This window comes from Hoplias malabaricus, chromosome 13, assembly GCF_029633855.1.
Source record: "Hoplias malabaricus isolate fHopMal1 chromosome 13, fHopMal1.hap1, whole genome shotgun sequence".
In the NCBI taxonomy this organism is placed as follows: domain Eukaryota; kingdom Metazoa; phylum Chordata; class Actinopteri; order Characiformes; family Erythrinidae; genus Hoplias; species Hoplias malabaricus.
The window spans coordinates 34,497,554-34,518,828 of record NC_089812.1 but is presented as its reverse complement, the minus strand read 5'-3'; the positions used below and the strand labels follow the sequence as shown (position 1 = coordinate 34,518,828).

General features: G+C 43.0%; 1 protein-coding gene and 1 long non-coding RNA gene across 3 annotated transcripts in view; one reads left to right on the top strand and one right to left on the bottom strand.

The window, feature by feature from the left end:
• Positions 1-19,672, bottom strand: part of tbc1d16 (TBC1 domain family, member 16) — a 33,130-nt gene extending 13,458 nt beyond the window's left edge. The window contains exons 1-5 of one of the 2 annotated variants that reach the window (XM_066642156.1): positions 19,409-19,672; positions 13,325-13,528; positions 10,419-10,830; positions 914-1,105; positions 600-753 (exon numbers count right to left, since the gene is read on the bottom strand). In XM_066642156.1, coding sequence (XP_066498253.1) covers positions 600-753; positions 914-1,105; positions 10,419-10,830; positions 13,325-13,499 — 933 coding nt within the window. In that variant the 5' untranslated portion in view covers positions 13,500-13,528; positions 19,409-19,672. The remainder of the gene's footprint in view (positions 1-599; positions 754-913; positions 1,106-10,418; positions 10,831-13,324; positions 13,529-19,408) is intronic. The other variant, XM_066642157.1, reaches the window with a different exon arrangement.
• On the top strand, positions 8,757-14,652 carry LOC136664764 (uncharacterized). The gene is made up of 3 exons (XR_010795174.1): positions 8,757-8,868; positions 10,436-10,772; positions 13,255-14,652. It is a non-coding gene; the product is annotated as an uncharacterized lncRNA (long non-coding RNA).
• Positions 19,673-21,275: the final 1,603 nt, after the last annotated feature.

Genomic DNA, 21,275 nt, shown 5'->3' with positions numbered 1-21,275 from the left:
AATCATTTTATTTCAGTGTTACATTCTTGTCCTCTTATTTTATAGACAGTTTTTCTTGCCAATGCTAATGAATGCAATGCTATATCTATATTCTTTTCTCCTGCGGTGTTGCTATCAGTGTGTCAAGAGTGGGAGAAGAGGGTTGCATTGACAATCCAACACAATGGGCAGCACTTTGAACACATTTTATAAGTGGGGTCAGAAACTTTTAAATAACTCATGAAAGAATAAAGTTACGTTAAAACCAAGCACACCATTGTTTTTCTTGTGAAATTCCCAATAAGTTTGATGTGTCACATGACCCTCTTCCCATTGTAAAGACAAAAGTTGGATCCAAAATGGCCGACTTCAAAATGGCCGTCACGGTCACCACCCATCTTGAAAAGTTTCCCCCCTCCCATATACTAATGTGCCACAAACAGGAAGTTAATATCACCATATCATTCCCATTTTATTAAGGTGTATCCATATAAATGACCCACCCTGTAGTTTGGCATCACCTTCACATAACTTACTTTTAAAAAAATCTCAAAAAGCTGGATATACTTCAACATAAAATACCCATGTATGAAATTAGCATTGAATTAAACTCTTTGCACCTTCACCTGGTCTTTGAGCTGCGTCTCTCTGCAGCACTTCCACTGCTGAAAGACTTCGGCGAGCTTGTCCAGGCCGGCATGGTGGAAGTGCAGGATCTTATACTGGCTCTCTCTGCTGGCGATCACCAGCTGACCACAGGTGCACGCCTCATCACTGACCACAGAGGAATTAACGAATAATCAAAAACCTTGATTAATTTAACTTCTACTGTAAAGGGACACATTTAGGGACACAAGGTTGTGTTCAGACAGTGATAAGAGCAATATACAGGAGATATGAAACTCGATCTTGAAGCCTTACTGGACAATCGTACCTGAAGAACAGACGTAGTGACCTCATGTGACCGAGGTCCACTCTAAACACTCCACACAGCTGCTCCAGGGCCAGGACCTTCTGCTGTTCCTCCCACCGGCTGCACTGGGATTGGCTACTTTCGGAGGGGGCGTGGCTGTCCAAGCTGGAGGCGGAGCTTGCAGAGTGGGTCATGGACTCCTCACACAACTCCCTGGAAAAGAGCCAAATATGCATCTTCTAAGCAATCAGTCATAATTAGTAAATTAGGTGTGAAAGGCAAAACTGGAGGCAACGGTAATATCCAAAAATAACTGAACTGTCACTGTTCTCAGTCTGTTCATATCTCAATACAGGAGAAATTGGCAGAGATTAATGTATTCCACAGCTGGGTTCACAGTGTCAGTCGAGAGAGAGGGGGGGGGGGGGGGGTCTTAGAGTTTCTGAGTGAGTGAGCGAGCCTGTGTGTGTGTGGACACAGGGTGATTGGAGAGGACAGAGAATGAGAAGAATGTGGGGAAGTTACTGTGCTGGCAAGAGCAAAGCGGAGACACAAATCAGCCACCCTGCCAGCCAGTTTCCCCTGTCATCTACATCTCTCTCGCCTCCCCACCTCTCTCTCTCTCCTTGTTTTTCTCAGAGCCGTAATCTGAGCCGCCCCTCTCTCGCTCTCTCTAACTGAGCGTAGCTAACAGGCCCAGTGCACCTCTAGACACGTCCTTGTCACAGAACCAAACCAGCGTGCCTGTGTTTAATGGTTATGTGGTATTTGAGAGGACATTCACAGCGCAAACCAAAACAAGCTTGCACTCAGAACCATATGGCGCTCTGGAGGGAGAAACGTGACACCGCTGTACTTTCCTATCGGCTCACCTAACTGTCCTAACAACACAGACCTGTGTTTTAAAAAAAAGGTGCAGTTGTCATTGCCATAAATGATCAAAGCTGTGGTCATCCTCACCCCCAGAAAGTAGCAAACATTTTATGTGTGTGTAATAATCAATGAGATGGATGGTGAGAAAAAGAACCCAGTGTGTGCTCCATGGTGTGTATCAGTGGGCCATGTTCGCTACTAAATTTCAGACACATCCGAGAAGAACCTTTGGAGGAAATACCAAGAATATTTCATATCAAAATAAAACAGGTCCTCACTGAAAAGTACAGCTCCTTATTTGGAGATGTGAGGGTGGCAATAAATATTTAGCTGTTTACATTGGGTTTCATTATTTCACATTAATTTAAAAAAAATTAAACATGTTTTTTTTAATACTTCTATGAAACTTCTTTTGAGTTTTGATTACATCATTTTGCACATGTATTTTTTTTTCCTCTTTATCCTCCCTCCACTAAAACACTGCTGTATCCTCTGTATGAAACAGTGCTGTACTCAGGACACAGTACAAAAAGAATCGATTTTTTAGAACGGTTATAAATCCACTTCTTTCACCTGAGAAGGTACAGTTTTGGAGATAAAAGGTTGTTATGAATATAATGATTTACTCAAACGTAAACCTCTTTTTTTTTTAGGGGAACTCCCTGTGATCAAAGGGCTGTGGACCATTCGTTACTAACGAAATGTACCACTGCAGCGGTTTATTGTGGGGAACATTAGCCTTAACGCTTCAATACTTTAATTTTATTTTAATTAAATAAATTTATTTAAAGATGAATTCTTGCATTTAAAATGCTCACAAATCTCGATATGGCCTTGTGTTTACATCTGGACTCCAATCCATGAACTCAAAGGAGCTAATAGCAAAATAAACGTGTGTATTTTTACTGTAGCCTCTGTACAACATTTGTAAATAATGTCATAATATATATATATTTTTTTAACTTATCATTTTTATTATCAAAATAATATACGTTCCCCAAACTTTAAATGCCAACATTCCCCACCCCACGGTCTCCAACATATGAACGAATACGTAAACCATTAAATAAATGAATAAATAAATATTATTAATATAATATATATAATAATAGGAGTAACAATAATACTGGATGATAACATTAAAATAAATCATATGTAAATCATATGCATACATCCATTAAGAGGAAATAGTATTTTTACTATTCTGCTTTTATTCACTTAAATTGGACAACTGTTTAAAGCAGTGACAAATGGATCTCAGACCAAATCAAACATGTCTGCGACACCTCTTTAACTAATTTTACCTTCTCCAAGTTAAGAAAGAACGTCACATCTGTTAACCACAGAGCATGGAAGGGTGGTGGGGAAGATTTCCTCTTAAGAAGAATTGTTCTCTTAGCTTAGAGGAGAGAGAGAGAAAAAAAAAAAACAGTGCATGTGCCACACCAGGCCTGAGGGGGGGGGGGGGGTGCTCCACCTGTGCTCCAAACAAACATCAGGCAGGGGTCGACATCACTACCAAGTCTAAAACGTCAGTGTCAGTCTAAGATGTACCTACATACAGTAAAATGCTGTTTCATCATTAGCAGAGATGCTAAAATGACACGTCCTTGTTAATTGCAGACAATAAATGAACTGAATAATTCTATTAAGTCAACCATTTACTTGACTGTTTAGAGACAGCATTCCTTCACAAAGAAAAATAAATTATATATATTTAAGGGTTAATCATGTGTGTGAGGCACCACCCTCCACCAGCCCCCCCCACCCTAGAACACCCACCAGTCGGTCAAAACGACCTGTCAGCTGTGGTGGTCTGTGATATTAAATTGTGAAGGACCCATAGTCTTAGAATTTCTGCATTAAGAAAAGATTAAGATTTAAAAAACAATGCAGATATCAGAGGAAAGTACATCATTATTCTTTGTGGTGGTGACAGGTGCAGACGTCTGAGGAGTTTAATGACTCTCCAAGCTACACTTTTTGCAAGAACAGTTAATATCATGCCGCCTGGTGTCTGAGATGTTGATTTATTATGTTTCCGAGTTAAGGTTTCTGCCTAAACCAGTTTTTTTTGTTTACATTCATAACAGAGAAATACACTGTGGTTTCAGGAAATACAAACTCAAGAGAGCATGTGTAGGGTTTGGAGAGGAAATAAAATGCTTGTATTTCGACTTTGGTCATTGCAACCTATAACTATAGTTTTAACACACTCTCTCTCATAAACACACACACACATACAGCAGGGGGAGAAGAGTGTTTGTCCTGCCTGCTGAGATGAATTCTCTCTGGGACTGTTTCCGTTTCTTCTATGGTACACAGCTCTAAATACCTACAGACTCTAGAGGTTTACAGCACAGTCACATTTCTTATACAGAACAGCTGGTCAATACCGAACTCAAAAACTCACAACAGGTTTAATTAGAGAACAGACACTTCCTTCATAGAAACATGGCCTTTTTCACCTCTACAATCAATCAGTCTCTCTCTCTCTCTCTCTCTCTCTCTCTCTCAAATCCTCACACGATGAGACAGAGCCACACAAAACAATATAAATCATTCAGAGAGAGAGAGAGAGAGAGAAGCACAAAGTGAGAAACAGAGAGACAAGAGAGGAAGAAAACGAGAAAGAGCATAATGGAAAGAAAATGGATAGTGAAAGAAGAAGAAAGACATTTAGCTAAAGAGAGAATAAGAGGACGAGAGAGAGTAGGTAGGGTAAAAAAAGAAACAAAGTCTGAAGGAAGCAAGAATCAAAGAAAAATGGCAAGAAAGTATGAGAGAGAACACCTAAGAAAATTCTAATAGCAAAGAGCAAAAGGGCACACAGTGACACAGAAAGGAAAACTGAGAATACATAGAATACACACACAAGGGGGGAAAAAGCCAAGAGCACATGCCCTGCCCTGCTTTATTTTACCTGGGATTACAGCATCAGAGCTTCAGCAAACATAACCCACTCTCACAGTGACTCCCTCGCCCTCTTTTTCTCTTAGCTGACATTTCTGAGAAAAGGAATACAATCCCTTTATCCAAGAGGTGGTTGGTGCAGCTTTTTACATGTTAGACAGGCGTTGAATTCCCTGCTCAGGTAAACATTACTAAAGATTTCTGAGGGAATTAGCCTACATCAGTAATACAATTAGAATTGTATCGTATGGTTTATTATGTAATTTAATTATAAGAAAGGGACCAAGCAGGAAGCAGGAAGAGAATAATGCTCTGCTTTATGTCCAGTTCTCATTTTTTTTGCCTAGTATCACTTGGAAAAAGAACAAGAATCCAATACAGAACACAGAAATCCTTCAGCTAACGTGGTGAGCTGATACCCTCAGGAAGGCTAGTGATATCTTGTCCTCTGTGTCTCCCTCATGTGGTCACATACTTCCATTACAACAGTCATCTGTGAAATAAACACATTTCCCACTATTTTGCCGTTAGTCTTTCTACAAAACACGGTGTCATACAGCGACAGACATCGCATAAACAAACCAGTGTGTTTAAATAACTAACATAGGGTTGATATGTGATGATTATGAACGTCAATTAGCGGGGCTTAAGCGTCCATTGCATGTTAGCAACATTAGCCTCAAAACCTAAAAAAACATCTCAACTGTCACCAAATATTTGTCTGTTAGGATAAACTGGTTTATGTCAGATTTTTAGGAGTGATAAATAAAGTCTTGAAGATCTAGAATAGCAGCTCAGGATTAGTATAAAGAGGGAAAAATATATATTTAAGATCTTGCTAAATTTCTGTAACTGCTTCAGTCTGTTCAGGGCCGCTGTGGGTCTGGAGCCAAGCCAGAATCACACACCAGTGTGCTAGTCCATTACTGGGCATCACACACCCTCTCACACATTCACACCCACAGCCAATGAACCCACACAAGAGTTTTAAGACTGTGGGAAGAAACCGAGGCACCTGGGGGAAAACCACACCGAGAAAACACACCAAATTCCTCTCAGGCAGTGGCCTGAGGCAAGGATTGAATCCACAACTCTTGAACTATGTGAGATTTTCAATAAAGGGGCTTTTGGTGCCTTTGGTTGGGACCAAACACGAAAATGATACATATTTTAGTATGTTTAGTGTTCACCCTGAATTTTGTTTTAAATGTATATAATAATGCTTTGCTAAGTCACTGTTTAAAAGCTTGTTTCAAGTGGAAGATTAAGGCCATGGAATCACCCCAAGAAACCACAGCATTAGATAACATTAGATGTAAATAATGGTTCCACCCGACAAACGGAAACAACTGGGTGAACACACCCTCTCTGAAGACAGAGGGCACAAGAGTTATTTATTAACACTCAGGTCAGTTCAGGTCAAACACTCCCAGAGTGTTAAAAAAAAAAGAAAAGGAAGATACACAAATGTAACAACAGCACATTATTAGAAAGACACACTCATGATATGCTTGCACTATGACATCCAAAAGTACAGATTCATCCACTGATATCTACAGACCATATATACTCTCATATAATAGCATACTCCTATGTATTTCTCAATCTTTAAGCACAGGTTTCTGTACCACTCTGATGGTGTCAGACTTGTAGAGAAACTGCTGATTGAATAATTCATCAAACCATATCCCATTCCCACACGTTTGTAGATCAGTGTATGCTGTTGTGTCACGGAAAACTCAAACAAGCGTTTGTTTTTTAATAAAGGATTTACACCCTGAAAACCTACTGTGAGCTCCTTGTCTTTGTACTTGTGAGAGTACATTTTCTTGCTGATACGTCCTGCATAAAACCAAAGGACGAGTTTCTCTTCTGTTCTGCTTTACATACGCCACAAAGACATGAAAGTAAAGGTTATTAAACCACACTTTTCAGTCCCACACACTGATGTGTTTCCCACAAGTTTATACGCAGAGGTTAATTTAGTTCATTTTTTTCTACTGAAACACTATGAAATTTGGTCCTTTTGTAAGCCTTTTTTATTCATTCATTCATTCATTATCTGTAACCACTTATCCAATTCGCGGTGGGTCCAGAGCCTACCTGGAATCATTGGGCGCAAGGCAGGAATACACCCTGGAGGGGTCGCCAGTCCTTCATAGGGCAACACACACACACACACTCACACCTATGGTCACTTTTGAGTCGCCAATCATCCTACCAATGTGTGTTTTTGGACTGTGGGAGGAAACCGGAGCACCCGGAGGAAACCCACGCGGACACAGAGAGAACACACCACACTCCTCACAGACAGTCACCCGGAGACAGGGAGAACACACCACACTCCTCACAGACAGTCACCCGGAGGAAACCCACGCAGACACAGGGAGAACACACCACACTCCTCACAGACAGTCACCCGGAGGAAACCCACGCAGACACGGAGAGAACACACCACACTCCTCACAGACAGTCACCCGGAGGAAACCCACGCAGACACAGGGAGAACACACCACACTCCTCACAGACAGTCACCCGGAGCGGGAATCGAACCCACAACCTCCAGGTCCCTGAAGCTGTGTGACTGTGACACTACCAAGCCTTTTTTTAATTTAGTTTAAATATTATATACCTGTCTGGTAGCATATCCACATTCTTCCTTGATTGTGTACCCGTCTGTATGTGATATATACATTCTAGAAAGGATTGAATCATACATGACAGCGATCAAATGTCTACCAAGCCTAAACCAGGAGATCAGTACATTATGTGTTCGGCAGGAATGAGAGGTTATATACGACATAGTAGCCTGCTGAGCACCATAAGCCCTTTATGAATTATGGATAAGCTGTGTGCCACTACACTTAGAGCATGCACTACTGACCTGACCTGCTCCACTACACCGCTTCAATACGCAGCCTGAAACCACTGGTGCAGGAGCTCTGCGGTCAGGGCTCTCATTTTAGGCCCAAATTGTGTGTGTTATGGGCTTTTACTGGGAATTAATATGTAATACTTGAAGACCATCCAACCTTAGACCAACACATAGACCTTAAAGGTCCTTTGTGAAGCTCAGTGTGAAAAAGACAGTGCCACACAACTCCCAGTGTTTTACCAGGCCCTTAAAAGAAAGTTTAAAATCATTCAAATTTTGATTCGTTATGTTTCTCCTAGGGCAATGACACTCAAATACACTTTTCAGTAGTGGTGTCAATCAATTAAATAATGTAATCTCAATAATCACAACAGCATTCTGTGATTAATCACAATTTAAAAATTATAGTATTTCCTTGTGGGTTTTTTTGGGAGGGACGTAAATGAATACATGTTTAAAGCATTCTCATAGAGGGAAAGCACCTGCATAAGCCAGAGAAGGCATTACGTGTAAGTAGCGATCTAGCTTCAGTGTTATTAGCATTGCCTTCAGTAAATAACTCACAGGAAGATGTTAGATTGTTCAAGTTTAATGTTCCACCTTAAATGCTGCAGTGGGGACACGTTTCAGTCTGAAGATGTGGTTTTGGGCGCTTTGAACATAACTTAGTCGTCATTAAAAGTAGAGCAGAACATTAAAAGAAGAAGCCAGGTTTATTTTTATAATGTGGACTGTTATGGAGTCAAAATAGGGTCAAAAAGATTCTGAGTTTGTAAAACAGTACTCACAAATGTAATGGACTTTGTAACTTTGAGCGACTACAGACAAGTAACTAAAATCCACAAATGTATTGGAATTCACAAATTTAAAACAACAACAATAAAAATAACTAAAAAAACCCAAATGTGAATGTGTGAATCAGTACCTTCACAAACGGCTTAAAATGTGTAAGAGCAGACCTTTTTAAGGTTCCAAATGTGACAGTGTGAGTTTTTGAATGAGGTGGAAAAAATCCACACATTCGCCTTCTCTGCTGCGTGTGCGAATCTCTTTTTGCAGTTGTGGATTTAAGACCCTGTTTTGACGGGCAATTGATGGACCAATAGGAAAGCTTTAGCTGGACCAATCAGATCGCAAGGTTTGTTTAACCAATCAGAACACTGATTTGTTGTTGTCAGCCGTAGCGCTTTTCCACCAAATGAACTCCGGTTCTTGAACCGGTTCTGTTCCTGATCCTTGGAGCCTACAGTCAACATTTGTGGATTGTAGTTTTACGTGTCTGTAGTTGCTCAAAGTTACAGAGTCTGTTACCTTTGTGAGTATTGTTTTACAAACTTAATAATGTGATGGCTGTGGTAAGTAGGTAATAGTTGCTGCTGTGAGTCGTTCTACAGTAAACACAAATATTACTGCAGTGAATCAATATACTGATGTATAAACTTGAAGAACACGAGTGAGGCCAATTGGTTAAACCATATACTGTATATATATTTTTTTTACTTGTTTCATTAAACTGCGTGGGTTTCCTCCGGGTGACTGTCTGTGAGGAGTGTGGTGTGTTCTCCCTTTGTCTGCGTGGGTTTCCTCCGGGTGACTGTCTGTGAGGAGTGTGGTGTGTTCTCCCTGTGTCTGCGTGGGTTTCCTCCGGGTGTCTGTCTGTGAGGAGTGTGGTGTGTTCTCCCTGTGTCTGCGTGGGTTTCCTCCGGGTGCTCCGGTTTCCTCCCACGCTCCAAAAACACACGTTGGTAGGTGGATTGGTGACTCAAAAGTGTCCGTAGGTGTGAGTGTGTGAGTGAATGTGTGCGTGTGTTGCCCTGTGAAGGACTGGCGCCCCCTCCAGGGTGTGTTCCTGCCTTGCGCCCAATGATTCCAGGTAGGCTCTGGACCCACTGGATAAGAGATAATGAATGAATGAATGAATGTTTCGTTAAACTTTCATTACTAAAAGGAGCCTAACAATAGCCAAGTTTTTATATAAAGACATTCCACAGCTCTCCCTTTAATGTTTCACATTGTTGATTCTGTAGTGGTCCCCGCATGAATGAATGAGATACTACAAAAGCCTAAGCTACAGTGACTTTCCGTGACATTATTCCCATTTATTCAGAATTCAGTGGAAGAGATTCTGTGTAATATGAACTTCACGTTGAGGGCAAGAGAACTGCTGACAGATTTTGATCATTGGGTGGGCTTTACCTTTAATATTAGTCAGGTACAGGCCTAAATGTTGTACTGTAGTAACCAATGGCATGGTGTGATTTAGCTCTGTAATATATTGCTGGTGACCCCTGAATACAAAGGTTGTTGTGTGGTATGTCACACAGTAGCTGGTGTAATGGATTCATCATTAATGCACTGCAGACATTACAGTAAACAAGCAAGACTCTGTAAGGACTGTAAGACTTCAGTTACTGAAGCGTGCTCCTGCGCTGTGCTGCTTTCCTGTTATGACAAATAAGTTGACCCCCCCACCCCCTTGCAATTGTCATTGTATAATTTGGACCCTGAGCAACGAGAGGAAGTTATGGTAGTGGTGGGAGAAAAAGTGTGTGATTGCTATTTATCACCAAACTAAGTCTTGAGATACGTTTAACCCATAAAAACATGACAGGTGAAAGGTTCACAACCACCACTCAAGGTCACGTGCCATTGTAGTCAGGTCCAGATCTGAGAAAACTTTTAGCATGTGTTCAAATTTGCCATGCTTCGCTGCAGTAACACAACCAGTGGCTGAAGAACGACAACTTTCAGGGCCCGTTCCACAGACACAGGTCGTGCCTACGTCTGTCGAACAACATTTCATTCCATTCTTTACAAGAGATGCTGAGGAATAACAATAAAGACTTGACTAGACCCCTCTCTCACCTGCTCTCATTGTCCAGGAAGACGGAGCTGCTGCTCTCTCCCAGGGCCTCGCTGACAGGGGACAGACAGAACGGTGAGGAGAACGTGTCCGAGTCAGAGCCCAGCGTGCTGTCACGGCTCACTTCGTCTGCAGACAGTTCGCACGAGCCCTCGTCGCCGTCTTCCAACTGCAGCTGCTGCAGGTTCGACTCCACCCCCGCATCCTCGTCTTCCTCTTCTTCCGGGGCAGGTGGGGGTCGAGGCTGAGGGGGCCGGGTCCGGCGCCGCGGGTTGCGGCGCACCGGAGAACTCTCTGGAGTGATGTAGCGCAGAGCCTCCTCGTCCTGCCGCTGGATGCGAGAGTTAGGCACCCAGGTGAGAATGAGGGTAGAGCCCAGAGTCTCATCCTTCTCCAGGTGCACACACAGGTAACCTGAAAATAACAAATCAGTTAGTGAGTGACTAGACAGCTCCAGCTTCATGAGATGATTCACTTCTAATAATAAATACCAGGCTATTTTTAAACATAATATTTTGGGGATATATTGCCAAAAACCCAGTATGAGGTTAGGTTAATGTCTAAAATAGTTTCATTTGATCGTGGCCCTAAGGCATGAACGTGTTAGTCACAAACAGACTTATCTGCAGTTCATTATTTACTCGTATTGTAGTCACACCTACGCAGTGTTCCATTTGTAAATTTACAGTTACAGTAACACACACAAATTACAGCGTGCCAAACTTTGAATCTGCGCACTTTAAAATGACCCACAGAGTAAAACAAACAAAGCTATATTTAAAGGAGCTGGATATTTGATGAGAGTTAGATTTCAAAACATTTCTTTCATCATCAAAAATGACCTGATGGGGACATAAAGAATGACATCAGTCATGACATCATCAGGAGTTCCGTTCCCTTTATTAAATACTACCTACTAACTGAGGCCTGTACTCATTCTTTCTTTCAGTTTCGGGTAGTTTTCCAGTTTGTTTCTTGGTAAAATGATCCTCCGGGTGACTGTCTGTGAGGAGTGTGGTGTGTTCTCCCTGTGTCTGCGTGGGTTTCCTCCGGGTGACTGTCTGTAAGGAGTGTGGTGTGTTCTCCCTGTGTCTGCGTGGGTTTCCTCCGGGTGACTGTCTGTGAGGAGTGTGGCGTGTTCTCTTTGTGTCTGCGTGGGTTTCCTCCGGGTGACTGTCTGTGAGGAGTGTGGCGTGTTCTCTTTGTGTCTGCGTGGGTTTCCTCCGGGTGACTGTCTGTGAGGAGTGTGGCGTGTTCTCCCTGTGTCTGCGTGGGTTTCCTCCGGGTGACTGTCTGTGAGGAGTGTGGCGTGTTCGCTCTGTGTCTGCGTGGGTTTCCTCCGGGTGACTGTCTGTGAGGAGTGTGGTGTGTTCTCCCTGTGTCTGCGTGGGTTTCCTCCGGGTGACTGTCTGTGAGGAGTGTGGTGTGTGCTCTCTGTGTCTGCATGGGTTTCCTCCGGGTGACTGTCTGTGAGGAGTGTGGCGTGTTCTCCCTGTGTCTGCGTGGGTTTCCTCCGGGTGACTGTCTGTGAGGAGTGTGGCGTGTTCGCTCTGTGTCTGCGTGGGTTTCCTCCGGGTGACTGTCTGTGAGGAATGTGGTGTGTTCTCCCTGTGTCTGCGTGGGTTTCCTCCGGGTGACTGTCTGTGAGGAGTGTGGTGTGTGCTCTCTGTGTCTGCATGGGTTTCCTCCGGGTGACTGTCTGTGAGGAGTGTGGCGTGTTCTCCCTGTGTCTGCGTGGGTTTCCTCCGGGTGACTGTCTGTGAGGAGTGTGGCGTGTTCTCTTTGTGTCTGCGTGGGTTTCCTCCGGGTGACTGTCTGTGAGGAGTGTGGCGTGTTCGCTCTGTGTCTGCGTGGGTTTCCTCCGGGTGACTGTCTGTGAGGAGTGTGGTGTGTTCGCTCTGTGTCTGCGTGGGTTTCCTCCGGGTGACTGTCTGTGAGGAGTGTGGTGTGTTCTCCCTGTGTCTGCGTGGGTTTCCTCCGGGTGACTGTCTGTGAGGAGTGTGGTGTGTGCTCTCTGTGTCTGCGTGGGTTTCCTCCGGGTGACTGTCTGTGAGGAGTGTGGTGTGTGCTCTCTGTGTCTGCGTGGGTTTCCTCTGGGTGACTGTCTGTGAGGAGTGTGGTGTGTTCTCCCTGTGTCTGCGTGGGTTTCCTCCGGGTGACTGTCTGTGAGGAGTGTGGCGTGTTCGCTCTGTGTCTGCGTGGGTTTCCTCCGGGTGACTGTCTGTGAGGAGTGTGGTGTGTTCTCCCTGTGTCTGCGTGGGTTTCCTCCGGGTGACTGTCTGTGAGGAGTGTGGTGTGTGCTCTCTGTGTCTGCATGGGTTTCCTCCGGGTGACTGTCTGTGAGGAGTGTGGCGTGTTCTCCCTGTGTCTGCGTGGGTTTCCTCCGGGTGACTGTCTGTGAGGAGTGTGGCGTGTTCTCTTTGTGTCTGCGTGGGTTTCCTCCGGGTGACTGTCTGTGAGGAGTGTGGCGTGTTCGCTCTGTGTCTGCGTGGGTTTCCTCCGGGTGACTGTCTGTGAGGAGTGTGGTGTGTTCGCTCTGTGTCTGCGTGGGTTTCGTCCGGGTGACTGTCTGTGAGGAGTGTGGTGTGTTCTCCCTGTGTCTGCGTGGGTTTCCTCTGGGTGACTGTCTGTGAGGAGTGTGGTGTGTGCTCTCTGTGTCTGCGTGGGTTTCCTCCGGGTGACTGTCTGTGAGGAGTGTGGTGTGTTCTCCTAATGCATAAATATACTGTTCCATTTCAAATAATTTTGTACTCAGTCATGTTATATTGGATGACACTGTGTTGAATGGTTTCATATTGAATAGGGACATAATAAATTGAGTCATATTGAATCATACAGTTTCAGATCGAATACTTGTGAATATGGTGGAAGAGTATGACGGAATGGTCGTGTGCAGGTGTAGCGGTACCTGGGTGGTGTTCGGGCATGCCTGGCAGTGGCTCAGCTGGGTGCACGCAAACATTATTCTTGGAGAAGATGATCTCCCCGTCCAGCACAGACCGAGACCCGGCCGACCCCGCATTAAAGGTCAAGAGGTCAGAGGCTTTAGAGGAAGCGCGTCGCAGGAGTCGACCGAATGACATCTCCAACACCTGGGTACTGCTCCCATCCTCTGAGAAAAAGAGAAACCTTGGATTCAAAAACACTGAAACAAAGATGGCAGGTTTACAGAGAGGAAATGAAAGGAACTCATTTGTAGTTCGGGTCAAAGTCTTGGTTCTCTGGTCTCTTACACAGAAACCAATGTAAGTGGAACACTGTGGGAAAGGTACAGTGATATTACTGTGAGTCTAGACGTATTGACAGTATGTGTCTTTAATTTAATTGCTCACATGGATGTGTAATCAGGTTAATGTCACACACCCAGACACAGTTGAAAAGCCCATGGTGGACAGTAACAGGCATCTTTTCTGAATATGAAAAACCTGTAGTAATGTGTAGAAATATTAAACTGCATTAATGGACCTGGACCAGTTTAATTGCATGGTCAGAGACGCTCATTTGGTGTTAGATACATTTAATGTACCATCAGCAGTTATCCGTTTATGCTTCCTCTTTTTGATTCAACAGAATTTCTGCTCAAAACATAATATTTAGATCTCTGAGAATCTAAAATAAATTCAAATGTAACCAGCAAGGTCTTTAATCAGAAAACAGGTCAGAAAGCAGTATGAGAGCGTCAGCTCTGTGCCACGTCTACCTCCAGGCCGAACAGCAGGGTTATCTCTGACTCATACACCGTCACACCTTCCACAAACACATCGGAGAGCACACATTCATGTGCACACATACATGCACTCGCACTGCTACGTGGGAAAACCACAACTGTTGGTGATTTCATACGACCACTGTTAGTGCACGGCGCACATTTAACCCAACACAAACTGATCGAATCTGAAACGCATCACAAGGTCTGGAAAACATTCGTCACGCAGGTCTCAGCTGCCCACAACTTCGATTTTAGTGGGTTGAAACATTTATGCAATGGCACATGTGACCAACTTCTCTTTATCACAACTGTAGCTGCTGCATTAAAAGTCTCTGTGCTTGCTCTGACCCATTTTCTACCTAATCATGCTCTAATCAAATGTTTTTTGAACTCTTACGACGGGTGGCTGTCTCCTTTTCCTCTGTTTTGTTGACCTTTCTTGATTAACTCTGGCCTTCTGTTTCCTCAAGTGAGATAACCTCATCTGAGCAAAGTGCCCTTTGTCCTGATCTGAGAACAGTTTAACTGTACTCTAAACAGAACTGAGTCAACAGCCTAGAGTCAATACATAACCTTTCATTCAGTAATATTTAATGAAGGCTCTCATACTGTATTTACTTCTTTTTATTTTTATTAATCAATGTAGTAATGGGTAAACTGTTTAAATGAATAATAATTATCTCATGCTGATAACTGACTGATGCTCTACAATCAATTTTGGGCAAGTCGTTTAAACTCTATATTACACTGACCATAGTTCAAGTCATTCTGGATACATTAATTCATTCATTCATTATCTGTAACCCTTATCCAGTTCAGGGTCGTGGTGGGTCCAGAGCCTACCTGGAATCAATGGGTGCAAGGTACACCCTGGAGGGGGCGCCAGTATTTCACAGGGCAACACAGACACACACATTCACTCACACCTACGAACACGTTTGAGTCACCAATCCACCACCAACGTGTATTATTGGACTGTGGGAGGAAACCGGAGCACCTGGAGGAAACCCATGCAGACACAGGGAGAACACACCACACTCCTCACAGACAGTCACCCAGAGGAAACCCACGCAGACACAGGGAGAACACACCACACTCCTCACAGACAGTCACCCGGAGGAAACCCACGCAGACACAGAGAACACACCACACTCCTCACAGACAGTCACCCGGAGCGGGAATCGAACCCACAACCTCCAGGTCCCTGGAGCTGTGTGACTGCGACACCTACCTGCTGCGCCACCGTGCCGCCCCATTCTGGATACAATGCAATCATAATAGTTTTTAAAAAGTTGGTACAGGACAAAAAAATTACTGGTGAATTTAAATGATGCTTAACAAATATATTGAGGGAAAGATCAGCCAGTTATTTAACTCCCAATGTAAAATTGCAAAGAAATTGGGGCTTTCATCATCTACAGAACACATCATTGAAAGATTCTGAGACTCCTGGGATATCTCTGTATGCAAGGGACAAGTCTGAAAACCATTAATGGATACCTATGATCTCCATGCCCTCAGATGGCAGTGCATTAAATACAGACATGATTCTGTAGTGGGAATCAACACGTGGACTCATAAGACATTGTCTCTGGACAGAGTTTGTCACTGCATTTACACTGCATTTCTTTACCAGGCAAAGAAGACACTATATATACATATATAAATAAACAGGAACACTGCCTTCTCTGGGCGCAAGCTCATTTAAATTACAAATTAACTTGGGCTAAATAATGGACATAACATTTGGCTTATTATCTGGGCACAGTTAAGAAGCCTATCCATGGGCATGGGTGACTTCCCAATCTGTGATCGGAAATATAGAGTTTAATGATTTGAACATCACTCATTTCTGTTTATAATTGGCATTTTGCACAAATTCACATTTCAGAAAGGGGATTGTATGAAGCATGCCTTCAGTTAGAGGCGTGAGCATCTGCTGCGGTGATGATTGACAACGCCCCACTGACTTTTGCTCTTATGAAAGAAATGTATCTTCATGCAATCAACTGTGTGTTCAGTGTGGGAGTTGCAACAGTGCTGCAGCTCACTGCAAATGCGCATTGTATTTTGGAAAAAACACGTACACAACAGTGTTAGCAAGAAGTAAAGACCTGATCACCTGGAGAAAACGTCAGTTTCAGAGTCGCCAAGCTGCAAAACTCAGCTAATGCTGAGGAAATCTTAATGAGACTTTGTCAAAGTAACTTCTGAGGGTGAGCGCAGATTTAGGTCAAAATGCCCTCAGGCCTTTAGAGCAAAAAAATAAATAAACTCTATTGAAGCCATTAAACAAATCCTACCGCAAATGACAAGTCTGTCAAGTTAACTTTGAGAACATATACATACAATAATTTCCAAGAGAAAACAACACTAACACTGGGATTTAAAAAAAACTGCTTGGAAAATACAATACTAAGGGTTTTATAAAATAAATAAAAATAAATAAATAAAATGACAGGGCCATGACACTGTGTGCCTTACTGTTTTCAAACATAATATAATATAATGGTCTCCATGACAGTTTAACACAGTCTTAAAGCATTATGCCAGTCTATATCAGGATTACAGGTATTAGTGCACAGCGGTATAGATAAGAAATTCATTCATTCATTGTCTGTAACCCTTATCCAGTTCAGGGTCGCGGTGGGTCTGGAGCCTACCTGGAATCATTGGCCGCATGGCGGGAATACACCCTGGAGGGGGCGCCAGTCCTTCACAGGGCAACACACACACTCACACCTAAGGACACTTTTGAGTCACCAATCCACCTACCAATGGGTGTTTTTGGACTGTGGGAGGAAATCGGAGCACCCGGAGGAAACCCACTCGGACACGGGGAGAACACACCACACTCCTCACAGACAGTCACCCGGAGGAAACCCACACAGACACAGGGAGAACACACCACACTTCTCACAGACAGTCACCCGGAGGAAACCCACGCAGACACAGAGAGAACACACCACACTCCTCACAGACAGCAACCCGGAGGAAACCCACGCAGACACAGAGAGAACACACCACACTCCTCACAGACAGTTACCCAGAGGAAACCCACGCAGACACAGAGAGAACACACCACACTCCTCACAGACAGTCACCCGGAGGAAACCCACGCAGACACAGGGAGAACACACCACACTCCTCACAGACAGTCACCCGGAGGAAACCCACGCAGACACAGGGAGAACACACCGCACTCCTCACAGACAGTCATCTGGTGCGTGAATCAAACCCACAACCTCCAAGCCCCTGGAGCTGTGTGAATGCGACACTACCTGCTGCGCCACCGTGCCGCCCTTATATAAGAAATTAAATTTGAAAACTATGTACATGCTGGTCTAAATGACTGGTTTACAAGTTTGAACTGCACTGATATAACATGTCTCTTTTACATGTCTCATGTCTCAATTACAGGCCAGAAAAACACTGTTCCTGTCACGCCTAGCTATATCACAAATGCAAATCTGAAAATGATGTAGTCAAAACCGAAATTCACGGGTCAAAGCATCATGTAACTGATCTACAAGTCTGAAAAACACCGGTCTGCTAGGCAGTCTTTATTACTGGTTTATAGACTGAATATCAGTCATCTACATGACAGGTGAAGTTGAAAAAAACACTAGTCAACAACTTGCAAAGCTATTGTAGACATGCTAGGATGCATGAGGACACTGATACTATGTAGTCAATGCAGAACTTAAAGAAGGGGCTCAGGGTTAAGCATGTGGCCTTTTGCTTGCAATGTGTCAGCACCTCTGGGACGACACCAACACTGCCAGACTAAGCTCTCATGGGACTTGCTCAGACTGACATAGCATTGCCTCAGAAACACAGTGGCTTCTGAATGAGGAGTCATTTGGAAGATCTTAAAGCACTAGGGTCAAAATGTATCTTTTGCAGTTTAAGTGAAAACAAGCACACATCCTTTTCAAAGTGTTTATTATAATGTCCTGCTTGTTTGATGATTATTACTTATTGGTAAAAAAAATACAATTTGAAAAACTCATTTAAATGAGGTCAGAATGCAACTAATAAGCGAATTATTGTATAATACAAAGTGAAATAAGAAGAAAACGTAGGACATCCCAGTAAACAATTAGCCGTTGATTCAACGTTGAAATAACGTAATGACTGCCGTCTAATCAACGTTCTCTTAAGGTTGAAAATGAAAGTTGAAAAGACGTCCAAACACAGACATTGAAAAGACGACTATTAGACGTATTTTGGACGTCCGTTGACGTTATTAATTGGTCTCGAAATAAATTACTTGTATAAAACGCGTTTTGGACGTCCACTGACGTTATCGATTGGTCACCACTTAACTAACTTATTAAGATGGATTTTGGACGTCCATTGACGTTTAACATATGTCTATGACGGACAGACTACTTTTAGACCCATTCTGAACGTCCATTGACGTTCCTTGTTTACTGGGCATGTGATGCCGAATCATAATTATGAAATGTTAAGTCAAAAGTAGACAATAACTTAATTTTTGATACTTTCTTATTAATATTTTTTTACTATTTCACTCTGTAAATGTATCACCAGGGATTATTCAAACTTCAAGATCAGTTTAAGTCCTACAGAACCTGACAGAGTTTACTAAGTGAAGGTTATGTTGGTAAAAGACAAAGAAAATGAAGTGTGAACACTAATAAGTGAACAGTAGTGACCCACAGCTGGGTGGCTTTTTTTTATTCCCACAGTCAGGACTGCAGTGGAGCTGAGTGGAGGGATGGAGGTCGTATGTGTTTGGGCCTGTCTCCATCTCAAGCTGTCTTTCTGACACTGAGCTTTGCTCCACTGACTTTCACCTCAATTGTAGTTTTAAACACACTCATTTCACCCTCTCTCTGAATCTCGTCTTAACACAAACCCCTCCAACATCCTCCAGAGGGACAACAACTTCACAGGGGGTATTTCCGTAGCCCTGGTTGATTCATAACGAGCCGTCTACCATTTCTAGCGGTCACATCATTTGTTGGATGCTGCTGCCCACACGCCTTTAACAGGAGCAGAAGAGCAGAAAAACACGGGCTGCGTTTAAAGAAGGGTTCATTCTCCCTAGGTAGTGCACTTAAGATACTGACACCTGCACGCAAAGAGTGCTACAATAAAGCTATGCGGGATGAAGCCAGCTGTAGACGGTCCCGTACTGGGCGAACGGTACCATGTTTGGATGAAGAAGCCAGAATTTCATAACTTACGTAGTGCACTATGTAGGGAGCATGGAGCCGTTTGAGTTTCAGCCCCAGAGCCACGGTTCATTCTTACCTTCTGTCCCTGAGGAAATTACACGGCTTTCCACTCGTCCATCTCAACGGCGGGTCTCTTCATAAAAACTACACTGGGGAAACAGTCCGCTTTAAGTGTCCCTCTCCTTGTGTGTCTGTGTGTGTGTTTATCCCTTTGCCTTTACAGGACACGCTGTGGCTGCTCTAACGTTACCATCCTGAAACCCAACCCCCAAAATATCCGCCTTTTCCCTGTCAAGCCCCTGCTTTAAAAACCCGACTCTATTGAATTCACAGTAAAGTATAAACCTGAACGTCACATAAAACATAAAAATAAACACTATTCACTAGGTTTAATTAAATCCTTATTTTATTCTCTCGCATTTAATTGGCCGTGACGTCCCTGAGGTCACGGCTTCTAGTTGGATGCGATTGGTCGAGCGGACTGGATGCGTCATAGAGCGAAGACCACGTGAACAGAGTCTCAACACTCAATGAAGTGGTATAAAGAGGACTGTTTAAAAGGGCTGCAGAATTAAACCGTTAAAATTTAAACTCACTTGAAAGTGGTTTGGTGTGAAATTAATTTCACTGTGATTAATGGGAATTAAAGAATAATTCAATCATTATTTTTGAAACACTCTACATCCCAATAGCAATCTTTAAATGCTCTGATAATAAAATAAAAAATAATGGCCTGTGCTAGCCACAGGACTCTAAAAAAAACCTTCAGTAATTATAATTTGGACTAACTGGACAACCAGCCCCTTCACCCACCTACACTGCAACTAGCCCACATGCTAGCACTCTGCAATCTGCACGTTTACTAATTTGCACAGTCCTACATATGACTAGACACACATTGCTGAAAGCAACCAAGCTTGTTGCACAAGAATGGAAGAGAAAGTTACGCACCTACAACACCTTACACGGCTAAACAAAGAAAAGAAAAAAGAAAAACAATACGTTGGCCTAATCTCTAATGCTCTTTTCATAGTCAGGCAATGTGGATTCAGGTGTTTAGGGGAATGGCATTGAAAGGAGCACTAAAGATAGTGGGTTAAGTTTGCAAAAATACCTACTCTAGTTTCAAACTGACTACAAGGGAAGTTTTAAAATTTTTGTACGAATATTTTTTATAGAGAGAGTGTCACATATAACGTGTTAAAGGCATTCCGATGAAAATACACTGTGAGAATTAACCATGTGAAAGTATCAAGATCAAGATATCAAGAGAGAATTTTGATTGCTCTTTTTTTTAAACACAAGTGGTGTATTTCTAAAATGACCAAGACGAGGTCTCCATGCCTTCGGTTAGAATAGAATACATTTATTATCCACAGTGTGGAAGTTCATCTTCAATCACTCATGGCATAGCAACACAAATGACATAACATCCACACAGATATATAAAAGAGTAGGGGGGGGGGTATCCTCAAGAATTCATCATCTCCAAAGCATTTGGTAAAAATGATTTTCTATAAATATTCCTAGTAGCTCTTGGCTTCCTACACCATCTGCCTGATGGCAGCTGTTCAAAGTGTGGGTTACAGGTTCAAATGCAGTGTAACAGCACATCCACATTCTGGCTGCTTTAAATTCAGTTATCTGCATTCCTCCAAGAATAAAGTGGAAATTAATTACAGGGCCTGGGTCCACAACCACGTACTATCAAACTATACGTACTATACTAATGAATGGACTTAAATTGATTTTGTCACAGCTTGAGGACTACTCACAGCAGTGCCAGAGCTTTACAAGTGTATTAAAAATATGAGCATCTGAAACCTAACAAATATTGTAAGTTAAATACAGAGGTCAAATTTCATTATACTGTTGTACAATGACCAGAAAAGCATGATTTCACATTTCATTCATTCATTATCTGTAACCCTTATCCAGTTCAG